The sequence below is a fragment of the Ptychodera flava genome, unplaced genomic scaffold (assembly GCF_041260155.1).
Source record: "Ptychodera flava strain L36383 unplaced genomic scaffold, AS_Pfla_20210202 Scaffold_80__1_contigs__length_553813_pilon, whole genome shotgun sequence".
Taxonomy (NCBI): domain Eukaryota; kingdom Metazoa; phylum Hemichordata; class Enteropneusta; family Ptychoderidae; genus Ptychodera; species Ptychodera flava.
The window spans coordinates 407,388-429,013 of record NW_027248402.1 but is presented as its reverse complement, the minus strand read 5'-3'; the positions used below and the strand labels follow the sequence as shown (position 1 = coordinate 429,013).

Genomic DNA, 21,626 nt, shown 5'->3' with positions numbered 1-21,626 from the left:
GGCAATACTGCTAATTTACACTGAACTTGGATAAAAATAGCTGTACACCGTTCAATATTGTGACGTCCGGACTGTTTGTGCTATGTCGCCGAAGATGAAATATTCCCACAGCCAGTACAACATTTCCACATGGAAGGACATTTAACCTAATAACCTGGGTTGCTGGGATCGACTTTTCTTAACTCGCTGACTTTGACTAGGCATGTACATTGCAGTAACTATGATAAACAGAGGTTCGAACAAGTACTTTTGCAGACAAACTGTTTAATCATGGATGAGGAACGCGCTCGATATTTCCGCGTGACGATTATCGGACGACCTCGGCTGAGATACATAAATCCCTGCCGTTACGACCGTCTTTTAGCAATGAAAGCCCAGATTACGGAAAGTGATTTTTCGGTTTAGCAAGTTATATGCAATCTGCTGAGATATTTATGAAGCATTGATTTCCCGAGTGAATTACACGCTGGGAGGATTTATGGAAAGAAAAGAGGAAACCGTTGCCTAGGTTACCCCGATGACGTTGCCAATATTATTACAAAGGAGTGGTATGAAGTGATGGATTGTAGTGTCAGCTGATGTGGACCTGGCTCGCGATACTACTTAATTGAGTGCATGGTCAGATACAATGTACACAGGCAGACAGAAAAACACCCACAAACACACTGATACATCACTGATACATACAGACATGAAAACACACCAGACACTTATAATTATACATACAGATAGAAGAACACACACAAAAACACAAATCCGTACATACATTCAATGCATACATACATAAATTATGTCACGGGGCTGTAGCAGATCATTGACCCAGTAATGGAGATCTCTCAATTGATGGCATGTTTATGAAACTTACAAATAACAACTTTGCCTTATAATTTATGGTTCCAGTTAATTGTAAATCTACCATTGTCTAGGTTACATCACTACTTATGTCCCATATACATTATATATATATTTATGTGTGTGTGAGTATGTGTGTGTGTGTGTGAGTGTGAGAGATTATTCCTTGGTACTACAGTTAAATGCTTTCATCAATTTTGATTAATTTTACATTTGTCTGCTGAAATTTTATTTCAAAGTTACCATTAGAAGCAGGAATCATTGCACAAGCATTCCAACAACACATCAATAGACACAAACAAGAATCATACAAATTACAGTAATTGAGGAATCAGGATTTTGATGTATTAAAATTTTTAATTTACGAAGAGTGTATATTCTCTATACATATCTCAGTAACAAATTCCAGTAGAAATACTAGCCATGGCTTGGAAATTTATTCAAACCATTTTGACTTTTTCTTTCTTGCAGTCTTTTCCGGTGCTTTTGTTTTAGCAATTTTCTTCTTTTGGTACTGTTGCACCATCTTGTCGAAATCATCTCTGCTGGCAGGACGTTTCTTCTTCTGTCTTTTAACTTTAGGAGCCTTGGCCTGGGAAAATGTCGGGAAAATACATCATTGCAATTATTAATTTAACTTGCTCAACCCAATCCCAACCTAAAGTCCAAAAAACGACCGAAGATACTGATTGGTAAGGGTAAAACCATGGTGGTTAAAATATGTCAGCACATGAAAATCTGTAAATAATAAACTCTCCCTCTGGAGCCGTGGATAATAAAAACATGCGCACAGCAAACGCAACTACCTTGTTTAGGAGGGAGGGGTTTTACTGTATTTTGATTACCGTGTGCAAAATCTCATTACATGTTTTTATCTCGCAACCTCTCACTACACATTTTTATGTATCACAAAATATCGTTAAATTGTTTGGTGTGCACCAGGCCACAACCGACGCAACACCATTTTTTTGGCCTACATGTGGTTCATTTCACATGTGAAATAATGTAACAATCATTTTGGATACACTGTTTCAAATCATTTCATTCTATTGGTTGCATCATTGTCGAGTTGGCGCTGAACAAAGACTGATTTCAGAGGGGTTATGCCAGAGATGATGGGAGCATATGCGTGATTTCATAGCGATGTAATTATTGATTTTAGGTATGCAGAATGAGGCTTGGTTGGATTTTCGCATTTTCAAACTTTCGTTTAGGAGGAGGGGGGTCATTAAAATTGGTTGCGTTTACTGTGTGCATGCTTTAATTATCCACGGCCCATTAATTGGTGAGTCTTAACATTTCTTTCATGCATGCAAACAGTGGCTACTGGAGTTTTGTCTGGCTGGACATGTACAATCTTCATAGTGAAATATTCATTAGTATGCAATTATGCAAATGTTTCACATCTATCAACATGGATATAAGGATCTCCTGTAACCAGCTGCCTTGCTCTGCTAAACCCTTAACGATAAGGATCTGGCACTGTGGTGTGATCTTTTTTTGCACACATCTGCATCATTAGACAATACCTACACACTAACTTAGAATTGAAGTTGGATGCAAACACAGGCTGTTTTTGTGTTGTAGCTGGATCTTGTAAGTTCAAAAAATATGTGAAAGAATATGTTACACATCATTAATTTTGTACACGACCTTAAAAGAAGGAATTAAAAATGATTTTTTGGCCTCAGCCTTTCAATAGTTAAGTCAAAATATATATACTGTCTACCATCAATGGATATTATGGGTCTGTACACTAGCAATTGAAAAGGTCAAACAGTAAATTTTTAATTTGAGAAATTAATTGACGATAAGACAAATCTAGAGTATAATAATTGACATTTTACAATGCATACCATAAGTTTTGCAGGAGCTGTACCACTCTGATCACTTTTCATTTTGTTCTGTTTGACTGCAGTCCGACTCTTCTTGTCTTTTGGTGGTTTGGCTGTCGCCCTCTTGTTTCTATTCCTCCACCGCATCTTCGGACCTAAGTGAGATGGCAAACCCTTCTTGACCTTTTGACCAGATTCACTGTCCGGCGTCTTTAACACCATTTGTTTTGATGTCTTCTTGGCTGACTTGATGACTTGTTGTTTATCTTGCTGTGTAAGCTGTTGTTTCAACTGTCAACATAAAGACTGGACTTTGTAAACTGTGACAAAAACTATGCCATAAGATGCACTGTGTTATATATCAGGACAGGTTTTCACACATCATACCCTGTCACTGTAACCCCTTTATCATGTGGAATAGTCCAAATTTGTTGCATAAACAATGGGCTGTACCAAAATTTGGTGGTTACAAGGTGGACGCTTTCATTACCATGGTATGGTTCAAACTATTGTTATTATTGGATATTGTGGATATTTTTACAGGAATTGAGGATGAACAGGTTAAAGGTCAATAGCTGTTACATTTCATCCTTCTTGTTCCACAGAACACATATATTTCATTTAAAGCCAAGTATATGGTGATGTTGACCTATATGTACTTGCATAAATAAAGCTATCTTTGTAATGTCATGTATACTACTTCCATAGACTAACCATAGTTAACCAATCAAAGTAATACATTGATCAAAACAGATAGCTTGAAGCTTTTTCTCATTTTTTTCTCAAAGAAACTTGAAACAGCTGGCTGTCAAAAATTGTGAACAAAAATCAGCAGTTGGAGCGCATAATTTTAGATCAGAGAGACTAAATCCGGGATCCATATTTAAATGGCCACCATCCATGTATTAACTGTATGGGGGAATTACATGTTGGACAAATGGTAGATCAGGAAAGAATTGTAGAAACTGGTTATCAAAAATTAACAAATTTTGAATCCTGAATATTTGCAATTCAAAATGGCTGCTGCACACTGTGTTAACTCTATCGGGAAAATTTACTACCAGGGTATTTTGATTTCCACAAAACAAGATTTTGAAAACTTCATTTTCATCATTGTCTTCAAAATAAGTCCATCCGAGCAACAGACAAGAAAGTTATTTGAACGATAAAATTGAGTCTGAAATATCGTGACAGGCATTCTCCCATAACTTTAACACAAGGCAAAGAATCAAATAGAAGACAGACTTACAAGTGATTTCTGCTTCCTTCGTTCCTTTGACTCTAGAGCCCTTTTATTTTCCAGTGAAAACTCCACAATGGGCCTCTGGAAGAGAGATTCAAGTCAAAATACAGGACACACACTCAGGTCTCTCCGTCTAAATCATTACTACAAAATACCACACTGATATGATAAAGCTGACATAGACAAAAGATAAAAGAGTTTCCCACTTTGAAGAGAACAAGTTGATGTTCAGGATAGATTTACAAGAAGTTGTAACAAATTATTCTGCCTCTAGAGGGCGCTATAAACTATAAATATCCATAAAGCAATCTCATCACTCTATGCTGTTGCAGAAAACAGCAGATTTATTGTAAATTTCATCACCAGATCTGACAAGTTAATTCACCTTATGTTCACATTTTCAGAAACCTGCAAGGAAATTTACTTATCACTGTCTTGATTATATTTTGATGAAAAATTCAATATTATCCTTGACGATGACATAGAAAATGATGGCGGTTTGGAATTCCCAAATATCAGTAAAATAGAGGTAACACGACTGATTTTAGATGACATCAGATTTCCATCATGAATATGCAAAAATAAATATTTGCTTGTCAGAAAATTTTGATGAGACTTAACGAAATTAATTAACAGGAATGGTGACACAGGAGAATTTCACCATGAATACGTGGGCAGACTATAATTATTACAGTTTTAACCTGTTCTCTTACGTGTGCATCGCTTGGGACATGTAAGAGAACAGACCAAAACTGTAATAATTATTTATAGTCTCTGCACTTTTTGCTCTGATGAAGGAGCAAGACCAGAAGTTTTATGCATATCTCTGGGGATCGAGAGGCAATTCTTCCAAATATGCCGAATATGATGATGTAGTTTTATTAACCCCTTGACTACCTATGGCGCCGGATATATCCGGCGCCATATTGAATTACCATATACCTTGAGTGCCGGAAATATCCGGCACAGTTAAATAGGCGTATTTGCTTCGTTTTTGTCTCTAAAAATCCCGTAATTTTGGCGTCGGCATGCAGCGCGACTACGATTGATGTATTCCGATATGGCCTGAATGTGATTGCGCCCCCGTACGTCCGAGTATGGCCAAAATCCGGAAGCAAATGTCGTGACCCATGACCTCGACCGTGAAAGGTCAGGCTGATCACAGAAGTGTCAAGCTGATTGTTTAAAGTTTCGGAGTTTTCAGAAGTACGGACGATCGCGAAGATGTTTATGGTTTGTTTTTTTAATGAAATGAAATGTTTATTTATTGAAAACAAATGATTTATATGTAAATATGTTCTATTAACAGCAATATTCGTGAATGAAACTAGAGGAAATACAATTTTTTACTATAAGCCAGTGAAATTTTATAGCAGCCATATTATCAGTATGACTGGTCACATGACTGGTCATGTGTTTGGTCATGTGATATGTTGTTCCGTAAAATGTATTTTTAAATTTTGTGAATTAATTTTGATAAATCATAACCATTTTAGATGCATGTTTCTGCAAGGAAGACATAAAGCAGGTGTTTACAAATATAAAATGTGTTGATTTTCAAATACAGAATCACGTCAGATGCTGATGTTTGTGGTTCATTTATTCTGCCTTTTATTAGAAAAATCTTAAATAGGTACATCTATAAATAAAGTAAAGGATAGTTATTATTACATGTATGTAAAGACAATGCCATGAAAATTGCAACTGTATTCAAATTTGTGTCATTTTAGGGAAAAAAACAATTAAAAACATGTCCTGATGCTTCAAATATTCATATTCTTTGCCAACTCCGGTCACATGATGTGTCATGTGATCAGTCACGTGACCGGGAAATACAAAACTTATATATGAAAAAGTGGGAAATTTCATGCTGATTCAGAAAATATATGGTTTATTGGTACTTACTTAATTTTTACTCTAAGCAGTGTTCATGCAATGACCACACCCACGATTTTATCAATATTTACATAAGGGGCCTGGTATATAGGAATACATTGGCCTTGGTAGTCAAGGGGTTAATAATGTATCAGTAAATACAAACTTCATCTCATTAATAATTTACAGTAATTCACATCGTGCAGGAAAACTTTGTCTGTGATTACAGGTGAAACTCTCCTGTGTCACGCTTACACCTAACTCATTGCGTTCACCCCACTCACACGTTCCATATGAAAACAGAGCACAAATCATCGTGTTCAACCCAGCTAACAAATCACAGACTTGAACCAAGTGTAACGGTGGAATTGAAATTGAGCAACACTTACAACAGTTCATAGTACCTCTCAGACAAGACTCACCTTTTCAGGTCCAAATATTTCAGGATTGTTGTTGACTTGTCTGACAGCTTTCAGAGCATGTTCATGTTCGGAGAACGATACAAAGGCATAACCCCTTGACTTTGGAACATTCTGGCTGTTTACCTGTGACAAGTCTCTCATCACTTTGGCCTGAAAATGTGAAAGCAAGTTCTGGTTACATTTTCATTCCGATATAATCCCTTAGTCAAGTATACTGTCGTAATCACTTATTTTCTCCCGTAAAGTTGGACTTCTACACTTGCAAATGGGTATAAAAGGGTCAAATATAGCAAGCTGAGGGGTTAGATCAATGAGTTTACATGGTACCTTCAGTTTAAAATTCCATCAGCTTTAACTTTTGACACATTTTCCATAAATTTTGTTCTGTTTTGAAAAATGCTTTTTCTCGTTGTAAATTCAGGTTGAAATCCTAAAGTAGTATACCCTTCACAGGTAAATGACTTAAACTTTCGCTAAAATTTTCCTCAAGGAATCTTTCAACCGTTCATTTCAAAATCAAGCATAAAAATCAGGGGTCACCGTGCAAATTTTGATACTGGAGAAACAAATTACCCAAGACTGACCAATATTTGAGTTTCAAAATGGCCGCCATCCCTGTGTTAACTCTACGGAGAAAAATACAACTTTCGATTTTCAAAAAACTAAGATGGTGAAAGTTTTTCTTATTCAAAGAGCTTCAAAATGAACCCCCACAACAAGTGGTAGATCACAAAATAATTTAAAAGTTTGAGAATCCAGATATCTGTCCTCAAGGCACATTTTACCTGAAACTTGTCAACACAGCCTGTATGTTTGTAACATCTGATGTTATTGTTGATAAATGAATCTAGTCCAGACTAGAATTCACATATCAGCAATAACATTGTATATTGTGCACAGATTCAGTGCGATATTTTTGTGAAAGCTAACAGGGAGAAAAATTAACATTTCACTATTTTCTAGAACAAGCATGATGACAATTTTGTCAAAAGCTACTGCAGCTGTCCCTTAACTCCTCTCCATACAGTGTCACTAAGGTGTAGCTTACTCCAAAAAAGAGTAAAATTTGGGCTGATGAGCAGCGTCTCGGAAACTGTTATCCAATTGGGTTGCTGAATCTTGCTGCTATAATTGAATAATACAAATTGACTCCCTAAGTTGCTGTGAATGGTGACAATTGACCAATCAGGTAAAACCTTCCGAGCACGCTGCACATCAGCAGTAAAATTTATCTTGATGGCTAACCTCGGTGATTTTCATTCCCTTTTCTTTGACAGCCTTGGCAAATATCTCTCTCAGCTGTTTATCTGTGACTGACTTGGGTAGATTGTGAACACTTAGTCTTGTCGGTGAGATGAAAATGTCCAAACTTTTCAGTTTTTGTTTCTTCAAGGCAACCAACTTGCTCCTCTTGCTAAGGTCTGACTCTGATAAGCTTTGAGCTGCCTTGGTGCCTGGCCGGATCACTAGAATGTCCAAATATGGTATCAGTAAATTAAATTGCAAGTATCTATGCTACAGTCACTATAATGTTTTACAAGACAGGTGAAGTGAAGATGATAAGATCTTATTTGCCTATAAATGCAAAGAAATCTCTCTCCCTCCCAAATTGTATAGCTACCGAATTTGACGTGTTCCACTCAGCTCTGATCCTTTTTGAGATAAAAACGATTGTTTTTGTTTCTCTGATGTGTTTATCATATGTTGATCAATCAATGTTCGAGAACTTTCAACTTTTATTCAGGTGACGATAGTCAACTTTGATGAATATCATGGCCATGCTGGGCTGGTAGATTTGTCCAGTAGGATACATGAAATCTGTGCATTACAATTGAAATGTTCATTATCATGCCATAATGCAAAATATTTCAAAACTATTAATGCAGTACGCACCTTGAAAGTGAAAGACTTAAACTTTTGCTCAAACTTTCCTCAAGGAATCTTTCAATCATTCTCTTTCAAAATCAAGAATAAAATTAGGGGGTCACCGTGCAAATTTTTGTACTAGAGAAACAAATTACCCAAGATTTACCGATATTAGAAATTCAAAATGGCCGCCATCCCTGTGTTAACTCTATAGAGAAAAATAAAAATTTTCGAATTTCGAAATACTTAGCCGGTGAAAAGTTTTCTTTCACCAAGAGCTTTAAAATGAACCCCCACATGTGGTATATCAGAAGAGAATTGTAAAAGTTTGAGAGTCTGAATGTCTGTCCCCGAGGTGCGTTCTACCTTAATAAGTGTTTTCTCTAAGAAGTAGTCCATACCCCTTAGATTATCTCTCCACTGTGATACATATCTCAGTGACATCATTTTTTTTACATCTGCAGTTTCCCCAATGTAAGCATGAACACAAAGCCAAAACCAAATACTGCTAAGTTAATAAATATTTTTTAACCAAATTGATGATAGAATTTCCCACTACTTACACCCTTCCCTTGCCAAATGCAAGTTTCTGTTATCTTTGCCTGTCTTCTTTTTCTTCTTATCCTTTTTCATTTTCTCTGCATCATCTTTGCTTACTGCCATGGATATGACCAATCTGCGGCCATCAATAGAGATGCCACCAGTCTGTGAAGGCAAGAAAGGGCAAAGACATGGACTGGCACATTAGCAGGAGACTAAATTTTTATCATGCATTCATCGTTTCTGGTCAACTGTACAAAGCAAATACATTTGTGTTTCTTCTCTCTGAATTGTGTCGAACTACAAAGTACAATTCTTGTCAAAGCAACATGTTGTGTCCAACTTTATACAGGTGAAATCTAGTCTGAGATAAGATTCAGTTTCCAGCACTAACACCGGATATCACTCACACAGGCTGTTTGACGAAGTAAATTCTGGGAATGTTGTCAAAATATTGGGAATAGGACAGGAAACTGTACTGACACAAGGAAAAAAATAGAAAAATAGAGCAAAATTGACGGTTGATTGGGCTTCAGCAGAGCATTATTTGTGAGTTGTCAAATTTCTCAGCTGTAGATTTTAATTCAGTCCTCATTATGACCATAGCTATAAATCTAACCTGGACTTAATCCTTTAACCCTTTCACCACCATGGTTTAGCCCAAACCTATTGTTATCAGTGGTGATTATGGACCTGTTTACAGGTTAATGAAGCACATGTAAGCCATGATAAGATACAACATCTTACCATCACAGGTTTCAAAACAAAACAAAACACATTTTGATCAACTGTGTTTCCTCTGGCTTCTGAAATTTTTTAGTAAATTTACGAATTGGGTATTGAAACTTTTCGTAAATTTTGAAATTCATAAGTAAACTTAACCGTTCCAATACGGAATATCATTCAATCAAATTCAAATTAAGTACAACATGTGCTTAGACAGAACTATTTTGAGGTTTGGGGCCTTCAGCTCTCAATCAACTAGCTGCTTCCTTGCATTCGTATATTTACAAATCAACAATGAAAAAAATTTGTAAATCATCTAAAAAATTAGTAATTTTACGAATTTGAGAGTGGCAGAGGAAACGCAGAATCAAATACAACAAGGGACAATATAAGGGATACTAGCAACTTTATCAGTGTCTCCAGCATTTAATTATTTCATAAATTCCTTTGCTCACCTTTGAATCCATCTCTTCTGATTTTTCAAAACACTTCTGAGCGTCTTCAGTTTTTTGGAATTTAATAAATGCTACACCTATAGAGGAATAGAGTTGTGAAAAACTTGACTTCATTTTGAAATTTTTATAGGCTGCCATGACTAAATCCTGTGCAATTCCAGTCATGGCCAGGTGACCAATGTAAAGTGCGACACCAATGGCCAATTTCAGTAATTCCTTCTGTTAATTTATTTAGTATCTAACGATTTTGAGCCAAACTGTTTCTTTTTTGATAAACACGATTGGAACTAATTTGGGATAATTAGATTGTGAAGTATGTCAGTTTAATCTGCAAATGTTAGCTCATCTGTTTTTCTTTTTAAGTTATACACTTGTTTGAGGAGTATTTTGCAACATTGCAACAGTACCCCATAAAACAAACACTAAAAGCAGAGTTTTTAGTGTAAAATGACTGCAGATAAAGGGACTTATTAAAAAATTCCTCGAAGAAACTCTATCTCCTTTTTATGTTTCTCCTTGCTTCTAGCATTGAATAATTTGAAGCTTCCTTCTTCGCTTACTGACAAAAATGCATGCTGATGATCATGAAATATGTGAAATACATGCAAGATGTGTGCAGTGTGCAAAAGTATCCTGATCATGAAATGCTCTGGATGTGACAAAGTAGACGGCATGGCTGCCTACGATATGCACACGCAACCACAACAGTACCAGACAAAAGGAATTACTGAAATTTGCCATTGGTGGCACACTTTACATCTGTCACCTGGCCATGACTCGGATTGTACAGTATTCAGTCATGGCAGTCTATGAAAGGCACAGAGTCTCAGACAGAAGGAATTACTGAAATTTGCCATTGGTGGCGCACTTTACATCGGTCACCTGGCCATGGAATGATGCAGGGTCGGATAAAGAATGCACTGTGTTTACCTCTTGAACGTTCTGTGTCTGGATCTATTAATAATTTACAGTATCTTATTTTCCCGTACTCCTCAAACTTTTCAGAAATGTCTTCTTCTTCCGCTTCAAACGGTATGTTTCTGAACAAAAAATTAGAATGATAGAAAATACACAGAAATTAAAAATGGCTGTAAAAGATCACGCATTTGGCTCAAAAAGCGTGATTTTTAATTTTTTTGTCAGGAATGTCCCTTTGCTATACCAGGTCATGGTTGATTCTCAGGAATATGTAACTGACTGAAATAAGCATGTACATTGCACCTTGATAGACAGGAAAGTTTGGTTTGTGTTTTTTTTATATCCATTTGCTGACTAAATATGGATGGGATACATTCTCAGGAAACTGAAAATCTATCATACATGCAAGAATGAATAATGAACAGTTTCATGAATATTAGGTCGATAAGAAGATTTGTACGGATGAATAATTGATCTTGCTACCAACGGTTGAGTCACAAATATCCTACAAACCTGACGAATAAAGTTTTCTGTTCAGAAATATCACATGGTGGAGGTTCTTTTGGTTTCTGTGGCGACTCGTCCTCACTATTTTCATCATCTGACCATTCATCATCTGATTTGTCATCATCATCATCACTGTTGCTATGGTCACCATCCTCTGATCCATCACCTTCACTTTCATCTTCTTTATCAGAATCTTCAACAGTAAAATTTAAAAAGTTGATTCAATTGATGACCAGACACACAAAGTCATCAATGTAGTTCTTACCAGCAAGGAAGTGATGTACAACTCTTCTGACACATTCATGCTTTTATTAAGAGCGTTCAGCAGGTTAATCTTAATGGTGTTCCCCTCAGTATACCAATACAATCAAATTATGGAATAGCAGAAATGTTACCATAGTTCCCAAATTATTTACCACTGTTCATCAATCTCAGCAAAATGCACCACACATAACAACCTACATTGTTGAAATGAAGCTTGTCATATTTGTTGCTGATTACTTTAGTCAGTATGCAATGTTACCTCTCTTCACAAATCACATTACTGGACTCTACCCTTGGTAAATGAAAGCAGTTATATACATCAAACATTCTCATAGAAACACAGACATATGAGTAACATAAATATTTCATTTGATTTGAAGAGTTTTGACTATAAAAAACCTTTGATTGGCCAGGGATGACCTTTGACCTCAGAGTTATATATTTGATTGAAGTGATTTTTGACTTCAAAAAGCCTTTGATTGGCCAGGCATGACCTATGACCACAGAGTGATATATTTGATTGAAGCAATTTTGACTCCAAAAAGCCTTTGATTGGCCAGGCATGACCCATGAAGCAATTTGAACTTCAAAAATCTTTGATTGGCCAGGCACGACCTATGACCTCAGAGTGATAGCTGACAGCAGACTTCACAGTAAATGTTTTACTCTGTTCAATGGAGATTATTAATGTTACCTTCACTGTCCATGGTCTCTTGCTGTTCAACATCTTCATCAGAATCTCCTGATTCTGTGCTTTGTGATTGTTTTGGTTGATTTTCTTCTTCTTGTTTGACAGCTGCTTCATATTTGACCTTGGGAACTGCCCAGTCGACAGCAACAGGTCGGCCTGATGTAATCAAAGGATGTTGACATAAATATTGTCATTTAAAAGTCGAAGGAACTACATGGTCAGCTAAATGGTCAACATCAATATAAACAAAAGAAAATTTCATTCTTTAATGTGACTCAATCACCATAAAATATTGCCAGCAATTTGCAAGTGACCCTCTTCACTGTAACATCAGATGGTATTTAATTAATTAATCCCAATTGCCTGTATATAGTTAAACAGTCACCATTGAAACCAGTGGTTTTGGATAAAATCATGTAAAAAGGTTAACATGGTTTTGTCAGAATGCATGAGAAAATAAAACAGCTATGTAAATACACATATCAGCAGTTGAAAAATGAACAGTAAAAATTCACATTTTACCTTTGATTTCTTTCATATTAACTTTTTTCACAGCTTTAGTGGCTTCTATTACATTGGAGAACTGTACAAACCCAAAACCAAACATTTTTCCGTCGCTTTTCTTTGGAATGCTCACTTCGCTGATCTGACCAAACTCACTGAAAACTTCTTTCAAATCTTCCTCAGAACACTGAAACACAGAATATTACAGAATGATTAGTTGAAATTCATCGAATTGATATTGAAGACACTTCATTTAACACTCTTTTTAAACACAAGCTATAGTGATGGATTAGCCAATGTAATGTCTCCACCAGGGGCATTGCAGCAATGCTTAGCAGTCTCCTAAATTGTCACATAGCTACTGTATATAGACAAATATGAAACTCAACAAATTGAGATTTTCATATGCTTCCTTCCTGACTCGAGTTTTCTTCTCCAATGCCCTCTTTTTTCAAGTTCAAAAATTTATTTTCATCAACCTGAACTCTGATTACTAGATATTGTGAGATTATCTGACCACAGTTTTCATTTTAGACACATAAAACAGATACTGCTTACCTTAAAACTAAGATTTCTAACAATCAGTCTCGACTTCTTCATATTTGCAAATGATTTTCTTTTTCTTGACTGTAAATCTGCAGACAAAACAGCTCCTGCAAACAAGAGTGAATCAGGTCTGAGAATTTTATGTTCATCAAAGCAGGATGACTAGACACAGAATATCCAAGTGGTACAGATGTAGATAATCTAAAGTAAACATGATGTATTGGTCACAGAAAGCATTGACATTGACAGAAACAGAAAGGAGAATTATATTTATGACCTTTTGACTGACCTTTCAACTTCTTCCTGTGTAATCGACCAATAGCAGACTTGGCATCTTTACATCTGGTGTAGACGATCTCAGCAGTGACCTTATTTTCATTTTCAATTGGAAATTTCACTTCAATGACGTTTTCAGTCCTCCTAACAAATTGTAAAAATATTTTGTCATGAAGAAATGGTTCAAATCATTATGGCATATGTTCACACATCTCAGGAAAGTCTGACTGAGAAGCCTCAATGTTAATTGGCCTGCATAAGTTAGGAATAAAATGAAGGTTACTCACACCTAAGTTGGGATTGATATGAAACACATGATCACGTCTACCTTCTAATTTGGAATAAAATTAATGCTTGTCAGGCCAAAGTTGGGAAAAAAATGAAAGCTACAATGTAGTGCTACCTAAGCACAGAATAAAATAAAAGCTAGTCCTACCTAGGTTGGGATAAAATAACAGCTAGTTCTACCATAGTTGGGAATAAATTGAAAACTATATGTTGTCCTACCTAAGTTGGGAATAAAATAAAGGCTAATTCCACCTAGGTTGTGAATGAAATGGAAGCTGGTCCCACCTAGGTTGTGAATAAAATGGAAGCTGGTCCACCTAGGTTGTGAAAAAAATGGAAGCTGGTCCCACCTACGTTGTGAAAAAAATGGAAGCTTGTCCACCTAGGTTGTGAATAAAATGGAAGCTGGTCCCACCTAGGTTGTGAAAAAAATGGAAGCTGGTCCCACCTAGGTTGTGAAAAAAATGGAAGCTATGTGTAGTTCCACCAAAGTTGGGAATAAAAGGAAAGCATAAAAGCATGAGTCACTCACTTGAGTAATTTATCTAGATCATCCTTGGTTACATCATTGGTCAGTCCGCTAAGTACCACTGTTCTGGTCATCTCTGTATACGATGCTTTTTCATCTGTGTTGTCATCAGGTTTGGGTTTTTTGCTTTCTGGAGATTCTGAAATTTGACAGACCATGAAAAAAGTATTTCTAGTGACACATGAATACATTTATATTTGTGAAATATTTAAGTTATTCAACTTGATTTTCTGACTACACATGACAAACTGTTGCTAAGAAACAAGAATTATATGGGAAAAGAGTGTATTCGACGTGTTAGGAAGTCTTGATTCAAATTCAATGGAACTGAAATCATATAACTGAAGATGTTTTCACTAAAGTTGTAACTCATTAAAATCATTGTAGTAATACATTATTATATTGAAATGCGTGGGTAATCTCCTGCGCACTGATAACAATGTCTGTGGCTTTCAAAAGAATAACAATTTTACAAATATTAACTACTGTAAAAACACTATCAATTCAACCATCCTATATTTTGGACTTTCTCAATCTCTAATAATTTGACTAACCAATCATGACAAACTGTTCTGAACATTTTATTTTTGATAAAATACACAAAACAATACATTGTATACCAAAGAATGTCTAAGTTGGAACTTTAGGAAAATCACCTTTGTATGTTTCAATCATCCAAGATGGTAAGCATATCACTTATGAACTGTCCAAAAAGTTAAAATCCCTAATAATTCAACCACTAAAATTATTTTGGCTTTGTTAATTTTCAAATAATAAGATAATTTAAAATCGTAATTATTTGTTTCTGATTGAATTGATAGGGTTTTTACATGTACCTTGTTCATGTTCTGCATCTTGTTTCCTCTTCCTGTTTTTAAATTCTTTATTTGCATAATCCAAGTGTAATTTCCTTCCTTCAAGTTTCACAGTTGATGTCTTGGCCTTTACGGCATCATCTCTGTCAAAGATCAGAAGATGTTATTGTGTCTGCAGATTACTAAAGAAAATTTGAATCTCTATTCTAGAAAGACGTACATTGTACATTTTAGAGTAAAACTGAATCATAAAATTCTTCAGTACTGCAAGCCCATTCTTGTGGCAAAAACCTGATGATAGAATTTTTGTTCAAGAAAACTGTATACAGATTGTGTAAATATCATACTATGTGCCGCTGTAGCAAGCCATGGGTACATGTGCATTTGTCAAAATGTACCACAGCCAGAATGACCACACACTGGTGTCAGTGGGGTAAAATTTCCCTTTCTATCCACCAAGACAATTCCCTTCCTATATATTGTCCTATCATTGAAAGCTCATTCAGAATCAGCTTGTTAAGTGTTCAGACTGCTTACAATATTTTTTGAACTCATAAACACTACACAGATCAACCTGTATTCCACCTGAATTTGAATTCAATGTTGTGGTAGCTTCAGCTAGGAATGAGAGGGGAGATTAAACAGTCAGTTACAGCAAAGCAGAGTATTTTGACTTTATCAGCTGCACATTAATTTAACTGTTTTCTATTGAAATTTGCAAAGTATGTAATTACAATGACTGTATGTATTAAATGGAAAAAAGCTAACATTTTCATCTGCAATAAATGTACATTACTACTTACTTCATTGCAAATGTCACATATCCAAATCCGCGGCATTCTGATGATCCTGAAGCAAATGAAAACATCTACTTTATTGAAACTGAAAACATATTAAAAGACATCAATGAGGCTTAAAGTTGAACAGACGATGGACCTTGTATCAATTGCAGGTATTTATTTGCTCTGAAAATGGAGATTCTATTCACAAGGGAGTCCTAACCCAACTCTTATATATTCTCAAAATCACATACCTTGACACACTGTGTTGCAATATTCTAATCACTTTAGACAGTTCAGGCCATCAAATATTTCAGCATGACCTTGCGTACAACCCCTGGTACATCATTTTTAGATTTACAGTGAGCATATCTGTAGATTCAGTGGTATGTGTTAGGGAAAGCTAGCCATGGAAAGTTGTCAGGGAAAGCTGTGGCCTACAGAATGGCGTGTACATATAGGTACAGTTTATCAAAGGATGTTGGCCAGTGCCTGCATCGGCAATCTCAGCCAGTTGGGAAGGTCGGCCAAGATATGCTTTATGGGGTTTGGTATTAGCACAGACACGTCGATCGCGTTCCATAAACATTGAGCGTGTTTCTGGGAGTCGCCATTACCGGAAGTTGGTAATGGCGGCTCCAAGAAATGTTTTTGGAACGCGATCGACGTATTTGAACAAATACCAAACCCCATAAACGACAAGGTTAGTGTAGTATAGTGTTTAGTCTTCAGTAGTGATAAATCGGTACGACCAAATGCAGTACATATGTGGGATTTCACATGAAAATGCCGCGCCATGTGTGGTGCGCTTATTTTGTATGCTACAGGGCCTTCGGCATTGTAGCTCTACTGGTGAGCGATGTCGCAAAAACCAAAACTCACCGACCGCCTCACCGTAGCTGCAAAATTGTAGCTCTACGGTGAGGCGGTCGGTGAGTTTTGGTTTTTGCGACTTCGCTCACCAGTAGAGCTACAATGCCGAAGGCCCTGTAGCATACAAAATAAGCACGCTGCACATGGCACGGCATTTTGATGTAAAATCCCATATATTTACTGCATTTTGGTCGTACCGATTTATCACTACTGAAGACTAAACAGTAGACTGCTCTAACCTTGTCGTTTATGGGGTTTGGTATTGTTCAAATACGTCGATGGCGTTCCAAAAACATTTCTTGGAGCCGCCATTACCAACTTCCGGTAATGGCGGCTCCCAGAAACACGCTCAATGTTTATGGAACGCGATCGACGTGTTCGCGCTAATACCAAACCCCCATAAACGACAAGGTTAGTGAAGTATAGTGTTTAGTCTTCAGTAGTGATAAATCGGTACGACCAAATGCAGTAAATATGCGGGATTTTACATGAAAATGCCGCGCCATGTGTGGCGCGCTTATTTTGTACGCTACAGGGCCTTCGGCATTGTAGCTCTACTGGTGAGCGAAGTCGCAAAAAACCAAAACTCACCGACCGCCTCACGTAGAGCTACAATTTTGCAGCTAGCCTCACCGTAGCGCTACAATTTTGCAGCTAGTTTCAACCATACATGGGATAGGAAGTGCAAGAGTGTCTATCTGATTGAACACTGCCAACCGTATGGTTAATTGCGATACCGTGACAACAGAATGTCAATTGTCAGGGTATCTTATTGCTGCAGTTCCGTAACGTCTTCGGCGACTTTGGATAGTTAGGAACGTGGGAAAGGAAAGCCCACCTTTCTACATCAACCGAAATCGCGGGGGAAGTTGTCGGGTATGGAACTGCAGCATGGTATCTCCGGGATTGCTGCGAAAACGAGCCCTGCCACTCCTTGACGTGTTCTGCTGGGAGTGGGGGCTGCGATGTGAAGAACTGAATATCGCACAGGATAGTATTACACATGCACTATGCCGATGCGCACGGAATTTCGAACGGCGCGAATTTGAACGCCAATTTTCGATCTTTACAGAAATAATTTCCATAGACTTGGTCCAAAGTCCATTTAGCATCTATCCATCGGAAGATGTCTCGGTATTCCTCAAGTTTACCTACTTTTAACGGGTTTTTCCAACTGTTACCGGCGATCGCCTTGAAGTCAGCGCCATCTTGAATTTTAGCTGCATGACCCATGACGTCATGCAAGTCTCGCACGTTCCCGTTCTAGTAAACAGACAACACGTGCGCTCGACCATCGTCTTTCACACTTCGCATTGCCGGCAACGTTGTGCGTATTTTCGCAAAAAAACCCCGGAAATGTAAATATCGTAAATAAAAGGAAATAAAAGAAAAGAAATTTGGAATGAGTTGTGTTTTTGCACTTTTTTATATTTCATTTTTTTTAAATTTGGAAGGGGGAGGGGGCTTGACATGTATATTATGAAAGAGTCTTTTGTTTTATAAATAAACATAATTGTATAAAAATAGTTGTATAAAAATAATTGTATAATGCAGGCGCACATAACGACATCTTAAGTCGTTAATCCTCCTAAAATATTTGGTTTCTCAAACATTACCGTACCAAGACCCACTGCAATTTGCTTACCGCCAACACAGGAGTACGGAAGACACAGTTCTCTGTCTTCTACATACCCTCACACAACACCTTGATACTTCCAATGCATCTGTTCGAATTTTATTTGTGGACTTCTCAAATGCATTTATTTCACCAAACTTATTAATCAGAAAATTGAAAAATATGTCAGTATACACGCAGTTAATTTATTGGGTTGCAGATTTTTTGGTTGGGAGGCCACAGTTTGTCAAGGTAAATTCAATACGATCGCATGTGCGATTGACAAATACCGGCTCGCCTCAAGGCTCGGTTATATCACCGTCATTATTTACCATATTTACATCTGATTGTACCCCCATACATGCGGACAGTAATGATGACGACAAGTCTTTAATTGGCCTCATTACAGCAAATCAGGACACAATCTATAAGCAAGAAGTGGACAGATTGGTTACATGGTGTGATGATAATAAATTAAGCTTGTTTTTGAATGTAAAGAAAACAAAAGAAATGATAATTGATTTCAGCAAAAACAAAATCAGTCCACCTCCGTTAAAAATCAAAGGTGAGGAGGTTGGAAGGGTAAATAGTTATAGATATCTTGGGATACTTCTTACAAACATGGTTTCTTGGGATGACCATGTGAATATGTTAAACCGTAAATGTCAGCAAAGATTGTATTTTCTGCGTAAGTTGCATAGATTTGGTGTATCCGGGAACATTTTGCATGTTTTACAGATCAACGGTTGAGTCAATCATCTGTTATTGTATTTCTTGCTGGGGCGGTAGTATTTCCTCTTCTAATAAAGTTCATATAAATCGTATCATCAAAGCTGCTAGGAATATTCTAGGCGTACAATTGTATAGTTTGATGACTTGTATATGAAATCAGTGAAAAACAATCTACAACTACATTGTCTGACAAAACGCATCAACTGAATAGTAATTTCACTAAAATGAGGTCTGGTACCAGATACTATTCAGTAAAGGTGCCGCACAAACAGGTTTAGAAATATTTTGTACCCTCAGCAGTGAGAATTCTAAACCAATTTTCTAACAGGTGAAAAAAACAAAAAAACAAACTCATTAATGGCTACTGTTAGAATTATTTAAATTGTATTGTTGTTGATCGACAAGTGCTTTGTCTGTTATTTGGAACTGTGCTTTTTAATCTGTGTGATCTCTTTGTATTTTATATATTGTGGAATATTTCTTTTTAGACTGTGTACACCACAACACATTTCAATTTTTTATATTGGATTAATAAAGGATATAATAATAATAAGTGGTCCTTCATTTGAAATTTAGTAAGAAGTTAGGGTGTTGGTTCAGTTCAAGTTCAGAAACATTATGGAGGTCAAATGTATGAACTGTGGAGAAGTCTTTGAGGAGAGAGCAAAAGGTTACAGACAAGTCTCCATTGGAAGGCATTCATAAAACAGAAAATGTGAAAGATGTAAAGGAAAATAAGGGCAACTCCACACATCAGCTCTACCAAGTTTGTTTAATATTACGATATGGTAAATAAAAGGATCATTGCATTTATTTTGTGTTACATGTGATGGAGAACATCATGATCTATAATGTAAAATTTCTCTGGGGAATTTAACATAATTTGCATGATGGATAATAGTTGGAGAAGTTTAGTGTCATTCAACAATTTATTTTATTTATAAACTTATTACATATTTTATTCACAATTTTTGAAGTTAAAGTAATTTGCTTTCTATTCATTCACTTTTTACCACGCGAAAATTCGCATAACGTAGTCGACAATGCTGAGACAGCAATACTAGTCAGCGCACGTGTTGTTTGTTGATATCTGAATGCAAATGAAGTAGGAACGGGAACTTGCGAGACTTGCATGACGTCATGGGTCAAGCAGCTTTAAATTCAAGATGGCGGTTATGCAAGGCGATCGTCGGTCTTGCTGCGAAAAATCCATTTGGAGGAGAGAAAAATGACAAATACCGAGTAATTATTGAGCGGGTAGGTTATATGAACACCGGACACGGTCCTTTTGGAAAAGTTATGTCAAATTTGTGCCTTTGAAAATTTCTGGCCAAGGCCGTATCCTGTGCGATATTTGCGTATTACACATCGTAGCCCTACCACTCCAATGACCAACCTACCCGAGTGGTAGAGGCTACGGATTCGCAGCAATGACCAACCTACCCGAGTGGCAGAGGCTACGGATTCGCAGCAATCTCCGGGAGAGCTACCAGAATGACATACACTATATTCAAAAAAGTTGCCTTCGTAATCGGAACTAACCTTTTTGCTCACAACAAAACATCTTCTCAGTGGCCCAATATCACTGAAGACTTCTTCTAACTTCTCGTTTGTTGTTGAATACGGCAGGTTTCTCACGAACAACGTGGTACAGGGCGCAGCCATGTTTAAAGTTGTCCGCTGGCAGGTTGTGTCTTTACTCCACTCCAGGACGGCGCCACCAGCGGTGAATTTTCAAAGAATCTTTATTTTTTTTATTCTTGGAACAAGCGACAGTAAAAATCTATATACTGAGAGATGGCTGGCTGTTCTTTCGTCACTGATAACTATATGAATTAATAGTAAATCCAAATATGTTTGGAGGAATGGTCCAGCAAAACTTGCACAAAAGTAGGTTGCCGCGAAACTTGTTTAACCCTTTCAGTGCTGTAATTTTTCCCATCAAAATTTTAGAGCATCATTTTATCAATTTTTATAAATTTTTTTGTAGTTTTTTTGATAATTTTAGACCAAATGAACATCAAATTTCATTGCCTACAGTCTTCTATCATAATTTTGGCAGAATAAAAACTCTCAAAAAAATTGACTGGTGCACATTTCATAAATGTGACAAAAACTGACTCTGGCGCTCAAAGGGTTAAACTATTTACAATTATTTGTCCTAACATTTTCATGTAGGAAGCTTCATTTGCACAAATACCGGTAATGTAAGTAGTTTAAACAAAAGTTAGTGATTACAGAAGGAGATAATAGAAACAATACTGACAATATAAATTCTTTGACATAGCAAGTTGTGTGTATAATTATCTCTTCCATATTAGCCAATAGGAGATCCTTCTACTGCCAAATCTTTTCACATTCCCCGTTTTCAATAGAATGAGTGGATCTTTACAAAGGAAAATTAGCTGAAGAGCAATAAACAAAAGAGAGAAATAAAACCTGTATGAAAGGGTCATAGAGGTAAATTGTTAGGTA

General features: G+C 36.7%; 1 protein-coding gene across 2 annotated transcripts; it reads right to left on the bottom strand.

Moving 5' to 3' along the window:
- Window positions 1-1,189: 1,189 nt before the first annotated feature.
- On the bottom strand, window positions 1,190-20,853 carry LOC139128958 (RNA-binding protein 28-like). Of its 2 annotated transcripts, none has more exons than XM_070694641.1 (17): window positions 20,694-20,853; window positions 15,956-16,002; window positions 15,174-15,295; window positions 14,341-14,476; window positions 13,534-13,664; window positions 13,257-13,351; window positions 12,717-12,885; window positions 12,198-12,350; window positions 11,246-11,432; window positions 10,745-10,854; window positions 9,815-9,891; window positions 8,657-8,798; window positions 7,473-7,693; window positions 6,228-6,377; window positions 3,937-4,011; window positions 2,709-2,978; window positions 1,190-1,444 (listed from the first exon to the last, which is right to left on the bottom strand). In XM_070694641.1, the coding sequence occupies exons 1-17, from the start codon at window positions 20,814-20,816 to the stop codon at window positions 1,289-1,291; spliced, it is 2,364 nt and encodes a 787-aa protein (XP_070550742.1). In that variant the 5' UTR covers window positions 20,817-20,853; the 3' UTR covers window positions 1,190-1,288. The 2 variants fall into 2 exon arrangements, with proteins under 2 accessions (XP_070550742.1, XP_070550743.1); XM_070694642.1 differs by lacking the exon at window positions 20,694-20,853 and adding an exon at window positions 17,960-18,040 and having other exon boundaries at window positions 15,956-16,001.
- Between the last annotated feature and the right edge of the window lie 773 nt (window positions 20,854-21,626).